General features: G+C 57.0%; 1 protein-coding gene across 2 annotated transcripts in view; it reads right to left on the reverse strand.

Annotated features, from left to right (window-relative positions):
* LOC118001843 (ribosomal protein S6 kinase alpha-2-like) overlaps positions 1–8,405 on the reverse strand; it is a 155,719-nt gene that overhangs the window by 26,782 nt on the left and 120,532 nt on the right. For both annotated transcript variants that reach the window (XM_034992008.1, XM_034992009.1), the window contains one exon: positions 386–488. In XM_034992008.1, the coding sequence (XP_034847899.1) occupies positions 386–488 (103 nt within the window). The remainder of the gene's footprint in view (positions 1–385; positions 489–8,405) is intronic.

An 8,405-nucleotide genomic window follows, 5' to 3' on the forward strand; every position in this document is an offset into this window, starting at 1 on the left:
TACGGGAGAGACTTCCCCCAGACCCTCTAACTACGGGAGAGACTTCCATTGTCTTGAGGCTCCCTGCTTGTGCGCGCCTGAAAGAAGTGGTCCCCGGATCGCAGCTCAGAACACGAGGCAGCAGGAGAGGGGGATCCACAGAACCCCTGCATGATTCCAAACCAGATGTTACCGGGAGGAGGACTGAGAATTGGTTCTCTCGCTTAAACCTTGAAGGCGGAGCAGAGAGAACGAGAAAGTCAAACAGAACCGACCGGTACCCTCCACGGAGGCATTCTCGGACCTGAGACCCCCTGGCTACGTCGCCCTCCCTAACGGGCGGGGAGGAGGAGGACCTGCAGTGGGACAGACTCTGGGTTCGCTTGCACTCACGGCCGGTGCACACCTGTGGGTGTCCGTGCTGTGAACTCGGGGTCAAAGTGGAAGGTGTCCTCGGGCCTGCCCACCGCTGGTTTGAAGGGCGGCTTGATCTCCTTCCTGTACAGCTTCTGCGGGGAGAGCAAGACAGGACGCTGAGGAGGAGCCACAGAGCACCTGGGAGGACGATGCAGAGCAGCAGGGCTGGCCGCGGGGAGGGGAGACAGGCTCCGCACACACCCCCTGGTCTGCACCTGCGCCCGGCACCCCATATACGCTGACGTATGTATGAATGCACCGAAAACAGTGTCTCTTATGTGTTGAGATTATAGAAGATATTTGATATAAAAGCCATAATTGAAGGTATGAGGGTCTGGACACATGCTAAGTATTCTTCATTGAGGGCAATGTGAGGTTTTAAACCCTTTTTGGGGGCAGAATTTTTTTTTTTTAATTTTTTTTCAGGTAAAATCTGACAGGACAGCCGAGTCTTACCAGCCCTCCCCTTCCCCCGCCCAGGGAACGGCAGGGAAGAGCCCCTGCTGCTTGGCGCCCTCCTCCCCGCCCTGGCCACCGTGGGGGGTCCGCGCCTGGGGGACACCGGGAAAGCCCCCAGCTAGAACGAACCAGGCCCTTCCTCACACACCCCCCAGAGCCTGTGACCGGGGGCTGAAGCACTTCCCTTGGGCACCTACTCTGGTACCCCCAGATGTGGGGGTCCGGAGCCCTCTGCTCAAGTGGGCGGAGTTATGCTTTTGTGTTCCCTTACACGCGTTTGTGCACGTGGATGAGCCCGTGAGAAGAGCCGAGTCCAGGGGGAGAATCAGCACTTCTCCAGAACGGCCACACCTGGCGGCCCTGAACTTAGGTCATGGGCCTGACCTTTGATGCACAGAAACTCCACGTCCCTCACGGCTTCCCTCTGACGCTGGCCTGCTTGAAAATGCCTTCCAACCTGATGATGTTGCTTTCAATGCTCTTAGGCAAGGCAACAGTGTATTGTTTTGGGGAGAGTCAACTTCAGGAACAAGACCGTTTGGAAGCAGGCCTGGGAACCAGCTGGGTAAAGCCGCAGATGGGGAAGAAGGGGGTGTGGGCAGGAGGGGGAAGCCGGGGCCAGTGGGGGAGGTGGTGGAGAGGCGCGGGGGCCTCCGGGTGCCACTTCTGGCCGAGGCCGTGGGGCAGCCACGGGGTGGACTTCAGAACGTCACAGTCCTGGGTTGGTCGGCGTGCCCTGGGCACGGAAGTCGCAGCACTGGCGAGCGTGCCGAGAGCCTGGCGGGTTGGGGCATGGGCAGCAGGGCTAGGACACCAGGAGGGGGGTCTGGCAACCATTTAGCACGAGTTTTCCCAGTTCTGCCTGATCAGAGGGGACCCTGAGGCCCCTTCTTGGTGCTTCTGCTCAGTGGGTCTAGAGCCAGGGACCCTGATGGCTCAGAAAACGGACTCAGTGACACCTGTCCAATCTGCTCTAAATCTCTCCGTAACCCCAAAAAGCAGATTTTATCACCCTGACTTTACAGACGAGGAAACCCAGGCTAAGACAGGTTGGGTGAGTTGTGCAAGGTCAGGAGTGAGCGAGGGCCGGCGGGGGAGGACCTGGGCATCCTGACGCTTCCTGTTAGAGCAGGGCTCGTGGTGAGGGAAGGTCCAGCAGCGGCAGGAGGGCGCAATGCTCTGATCCCTGCTGGGAGCACACCCTTCTAGAAGCCAAGGCGGCCACGGAAAACTGGCAGGAGTGACAGACAGAACAACGGCTGTGTCCGGGCTGGTGACCACTGGGCCCCCCTGGTTTAACGAGCCGCAGGCGTGCACAGGACGGAGCTCGGGGTGAGCACCTGGGAGCCGCCAGAAGAAAATGTCTACCCTCAATTATCTGCTCATTTCTTGCCCTGGGTGAATCGATTTCATTAGGAATTGATTTACTCCATAAGCTCTTTCCAGAAATAGAAAGATGCTACTTTCCACGGTGACACACTCTGGGGTAGGAATAAACTTCCCTGATGTATGCACTTGTCAGAGGAAATTGAATAAGGACAAGAGAGCTGTGCACCCTGATTAAGATGCTAGTTGTTACCAAGACCGATGGCCGAGGCGCAGCCCTGCGGGGCTCAGACCCTTTCTGCTCACACCAGTGATGCTCCAGTGGTATTTGAGCTGCATTATTAAATCAGCACAGGCTTCCTGCTCAAGGAAAACTCACATCCTCTCCCTGGGCAGGCATGTGTTCTCTTGCTACCTGGGGGATGGGGTAGGGAGGGAGTGGTGGGGGAGGAGAGGGAGTGGGGAGGGCGGAGATCTCTACCACAGAGCCACGGCTCCTGCTTTATGAACGTTTATTTACATGCACACAGCGCTGGCTGTCACTTAATCCAAATGAGAGGCGAGGCGTTTGCACCTGGAGCTGAAGGTCATACATTTCCGCTCTCTTCTCACCCCAGCTCCACCAACACAGGACCCCTGGGAACAGGAGGCCAGGACCTGCCCCCAGCCTTACAGCTGCAGATAAAACATTCCCTAACCCCGGGCTTCTCAACCGAAGCGGTTTTGGTCCACGACGGAACACGGAGCAGCACCTGGAGGCGTGGACGGTGAAGACTGGGTGCGTGTGCGGACACGAGGTGGGTAGAGGCCGTGACGCCGCCCACCGTTCTGCCGTGCTCGGGACACCCCAGGAGCCTCACTTCCCGTCCGACCACCACCCATATAACTGTACACCCGCTTTGATAAGAAGCAGGGCGGGGAGGTCAAGGTGACTTCCCGAGCCCCCTTTCCCTCCCTGCAAAAACCTGCCCACGTCTGCTCCTTGTCCTGCCATCCCTCTACCCCTCCCTCCCCATGGAGGAGGATATCAAGGCTTTGAAAATCCAAGCAGCCCAAGAAAACACAGGCACCTCCTCTGACGGAGCTGACTCCCGGGGTCACGTGCTTTCCCCAGACTTCTCCCTTCCTCACCCCGAGAGAAGCACAGCGGTGCAGACCGGGAGGCTGACCTCCCGGGGAGACATAGCTTCCCACTTTCCACGTCTTTACCCGTAAGGAGAAGGAACGCATCAGAATGGCATCTGCCCCCCAGCAGCCGTGCGGCTTCATCTGGGTGGAGCCTACTGCCCCCTTCAACTCAAGTATTTAGCGATAACTCGGGGAGCAAATGAGGATGTGGTACCTCCTGGCTTCCCCCGCCCCAGGACGCTCATGCTTGTTGGCCCGGTGCAGAGTCCCAATTCCTTCTTACCCACTGCACTCCCAGCCCGGTGCATGCCCCCCGGACCGGTCACAGAACCCAGCCACCATAGAGCACGCTTAGGGCGCTTGAAAACCCCAGCTTCACTGGGCATTGTGCACGTGCACGCCTGCTTTTCCTTGTCCTTTCAAACCTCCTCTGGAAGCCTGTGCCTCACTACGGAGATCCTAACTGACTGGAGGGAGAGCGTGGGAGAGCCCAACAAGGGCTTGCTGGCTGGCGAGTTCCCTCACAGGCCCCTCCGTCCTCAGAACACCGGTCACTGGTCTCAATCTGCCTATGAGCACAGCCTGGGCAAAGGTGGCCCCGGAACACCACCCTCCCAGTCCCTGGGGATGCTGTGGTTTCATCCTGGTTCCCAGCAGGTAGCAAAGGGCTGCATAAGGCACGCTGGTGCCCTCCACGCTCTGGATGGCTCCCTTATGCAGTCTTAAAGTTGGTCAGTTCCTTCCTGTTACTGGGTAAACTTTTGGAATATGTTATTATTACACCTGCTTTCTTTCCCTATGTCCAAACCTAGGAGTGGGGTTGAGGTTTTAGGGAAAAAGTAATCTTACTTCCCATTTTATAATGTAAACTGCCGTACACAGGGTTAAATCAAGAATGATTGGCGGCAGCGTTTCTTGTAGGTTTTGAGCTTGATGAGATGCATTATAATTCTGACCTAGATTCCCCTCTCTGAGGCTCTAGAACAATCCATCCCACATTGATGGAAAGAGAATGGGGTCTCATGATCAAATTCACCAGGCAGCACTTTAAATCACCTCACTTGTCCCAGGATCTTAGGATGACACAAGTTGTGGCCACATGGGAACAGATTACACATCAGGCCAGGACGCGCTCGGAGGCTCTGAGCAGGTGCACCAGGGCTATTTATACCTCAACGACCTTCCGATGACGAAGGGGAGAACCAGGGGGGTACTCTGAGAATGGTGACTGGGTAATGCAATAGGAAGCTGCTTCTAGCTCGGGGTCACGGACCTAACATCTGCTTTCTGCAGGCAGCTCTGGCTCTAGGCATCTCAAAATTAACATCCTCCAATTAGGAAATGGCACAGCTATAGATTATTCCTGAAATAGCAACGCAGAAATAACGTGGAGTGATGCCAGGCTGGCAGGGGTAACAGGGAGAATTCAAATGGCCCCAGTGCACCCGGGGCATCTGATGGGTCGTGGTCCACGCAGCAGGACTCGGTCTATACAGGTTACCGCCGCTGAAAGCCGTTCCAGCCAAAGTATCTGGATTTACAACACTGCAGAGCCGAGGAGTGGTTATTCACTGAATGAAGAGTCTTTTGGGCCCCTTGAAAGGAGAAGTTCTGCCGCTGTATTCAACATGGGAATAAACTGATAGATATCTTTCCACTGGGCAGTGGGAGGAGCTCCCTCACCCACTGACACAGACGCTGAGATCCTGGCCAGCAGCCAACCGCTCCTGGGAACCGAACCCCTAAAATCCACTCTGCACAGGCTTGTGGGCAAGACTTCCCTCTGCTGCTGCTGGTACACATGGCAGGCAAGGGGGGGGGGGCTCGGGCACATGCCGCCCATTCACCCACGGACCCTGGGCTCTTTTCTCACTGTCCTGTGCCTTGGTTTCCCCGGGCGTCCCTCCCACAGCACCGAGTAACCACTAAGGGTACCCTTGGAAGGGTTCAGAAATGTAAAAAGAACAACTCAAGCACAAGCTCCTAGCATTAATAAAAGTCGCGATAATGGGCCCTGAACGGGTACAGTGAAGGTCCCAGCCTGGGTCAGCAGGTGTCGGTCCCAGGGCGAGGGGCACCAGGCTGGGCGGGAGGTCTTCCTCGGGGCGTGGGGGGTTCCCGTGGCCTGTGGTGATGAACTCTCATGCAGCGACGGGGCAGAGTAAACGTGGCGTATGTGCGGGACTCCCCGCGACCCTCTCCCGAGGCCTCGGGGCTGTAACTGTAATTTTTCATTGGGCTCATGAGACAGAGCAGCTTTCAGGAAGAACCGCTCCTCAGCGGACGTTTATTCGCTCGGCTTTGCAGACAAGTTAATGGCAGAGCAGGACGGACGGGGCCAGTGACCTCACATGCGCTGTGATGGACTCATTCCGCTCCAGCAGGTCACCTGAAAATTTCTCCTGGCAGTTTTGGGTCACAGAGGGAAGCAGAAAGTAAAATAAATATCCTTCTGTTTTCCAGGGTGGATCCCGAGGCAGGCAGGCGCTGGGTTCGCGCCCAGTCAGAAATCAAATGGGTCAGGGAAATGGCTTCGTGTGGTCGTTCTGAGCATCAGCCGGCAGAGGGAATGCCTTCCGGTATTCATAGTTTTTGCAAATGCTACTGTCCTGTGGTTTTCTTATCTAAGCTGCTGAAACAGAATGGACGCATCCGGACAGGGGTTTGGTAACATTACGCACTGGATGCCTGTCAGTGCCTCGCATTTCATGTCTGCTTTCTCAAGCGTGGGCCTGCTGTTTGCTCGGTGTGTGAGTGGGGGCCAAGGCTGACTGCAGCTCACGGGTGGGTAGGGAGGGTGGAGATGGGGGTCACTCGTCTGGTTCTAGGGAAGGCCTGCAGCAGCTGAGAGAAGGCTGTGGTCCCAAGGAGAGCTTTGCGAGGAGTATGTCGCCTCACCTGTCAGCTCCTGCCTGTGTTGGGTCTCTGACGGGACACCCACGCCACACACCTCTTCTGTGGCTGGACAAGACATTTCGTGCAGCCCTTGAGCAACCTGAGGACAGCTGTGTGTTCCGTTGCCATAGCATGGACAGCCAGCTTGCTCTCCTGGACACGGACAAGCGCCAAGTACTATTTATGAAATAAGTGAATTTGCACAAAAGTGGTGACTCCGAGCTCCTCTCCCTTAACCACTCCCTGGCTGTTTTCATTCAGGGCTTGGGATGGAATGAGGTCCTTCCATCCCTCTGTCCCTGCCTCGTCATCCTCGGGCAAATACAGAAGCGACAGTACATACGCTTGGTCCCCATGAATCTGAAGGGCCTCTCTCAGAAACAAAATGGAATTAAATGCTAAAAGCAATAAAGGAAACTTCCCAACCTCAATTTTAGTCTGATTACTTTGAAATAATACAGCACGCCACCTTCTTGGTGCAGACATCCAGTGACTGTGTTTGCCCTGGCAGGAACCTGGCCCTAAATGCAGAGACGGGACGAGCCATGCACAATGGGGCTGGTCTCCCCGCTGGACTCTCACTGGGTGGCAGAAAGAAGCCGGGCTTCTGCTCAGAGCTCCTGCAGACCTGGGCTTTCCAGGATGCACGTTAGCCCAGCCTGCATAGTGTTCAAGGTCATCATCGTGCTGTGAAAATTCCAAGCGTTTCACAAAGCTGTCTTGGCTTTTCCTCCACATGCCCACTTCTTCGGGGGGCGCCCCTTCTTGGCTGAGAGAAGCATCTGTCTGCAGCAACTTGCAAGCAGATCCTTCGAGCCAAGCCACTGTGTTGAGTGGTACCCGGAGCCGTGAGGCCAGGCCTCCCCTTTCCTCCCAGCTGCAGCCCGAGGATCTCCCATGTCACAGGGTCCATCCCCATCTCCGGCCCCAGCCATCCCGTTCTCCTGTTTTCTCATCTCTGCCGGTGGCAGGGGCTGTGGTACCCCAGAGAGAGAAGGAGAGAAGTGGGTTCCTGCCCTGAGAGCCTGTCCCATTCACTCCCTCGCTCCCTCGCTCATTCACTGTTTGTCAGGGGCCTCTTCTGAGCCTGGCTGTCCCAGAGGCCCGGGGGACGTCTCTACCCAACATTGACAGTGACTCCTGACCTCTTGGGGCTTCCATTCCAGTAGCAGGGGACGGAGACTCCTAATCAGCACCATGAATAAGGGATGTGATGCAGGACACTGGACGGTGACGAGGAGCCGGGGATGGAACAAGGTCAGGGGAGTCAGGGCGCTGGGCGAGGAGCTGCAGTTTGGAAGGGTTGGGACAGACATTAGCGAGGAGCTGGCTTTTCAGAAAAGCCATAAGGAGGAGGACATAACTGAGTCACAGGGGCACTCGGGGACAGGAGGGCTGATGTGCTGGGCAGATAGGTGCGTGGAGAGGCCAGCGTGGGGGCGGGAGGGGCAGGTGAGGGGCTCGGCTCCGATGCCCCACCCCTCCCCTGAGCGGCTCTCTTCGCGGTGCTGCTGCTTTCTCTCTGTGACCTAGTGCGCAGCCTTCGATTCCTGCCTCGCTCCCCCGACCAGGTTGTAAAGCCCGGGGCGTCACGGCCACTGCTCTGTGTCCGTGTCCTGGAAGCGCCTGAAATGTGTTCAACAGCATGGCTGGACACATGGGACAGCAAGTGATAACAGAAGGGGGTGTGCGGCCCTACCCCGATGTCTGTGGGCGGGAGGGGATGACCCGCGGCAGAGCGCCCGTCGGGGCACCAGGGCCGTGCCCCCAGGGGTCAGCTTCTGAGGCTCCTGCCCGCAGCGCCGTGCTGGCCCTCCAGGGCTAGGACGCAGCCGGCTGGCCTGAGGCCTCATCACCACAGGCACAGCCGAGCTTCTGTGCTGGATGGAACCAGAAATAATCGACCGAGAAAGATCTCCAGGTGCCCCTCTGTGAATTGAGGATGACTGAGCTCCTTATAAGTCTACATTCCAGGAAGCTAAGGAAAAAGAGATTTCACGGGCAAGCACTTTGCTTCCACCATCCACTTTCCTGAACGCAAGCTGATGTTGACCTGGTCCTTTAACCAGGCTTGTGCACCTGGCGGGAGGTCACTGGTGCACCTGGCGGAGAGGTCACAGGGACACCTGGCGGGAGGTCACAGGGACACCTGGCGGGGGGTCACAGGTGTACCTGGCGGAGAGGTCACAGGTGCACCTGGC

The sequence above is a fragment of the Mirounga leonina genome, unplaced genomic scaffold (genome assembly GCF_011800145.1).
Source record: "Mirounga leonina isolate KUSES-001 unplaced genomic scaffold, KU_Mleo_1.0 Mir_54, whole genome shotgun sequence".
In the NCBI taxonomy this organism is placed as follows: domain Eukaryota; kingdom Metazoa; phylum Chordata; class Mammalia; order Carnivora; family Phocidae; genus Mirounga; species Mirounga leonina.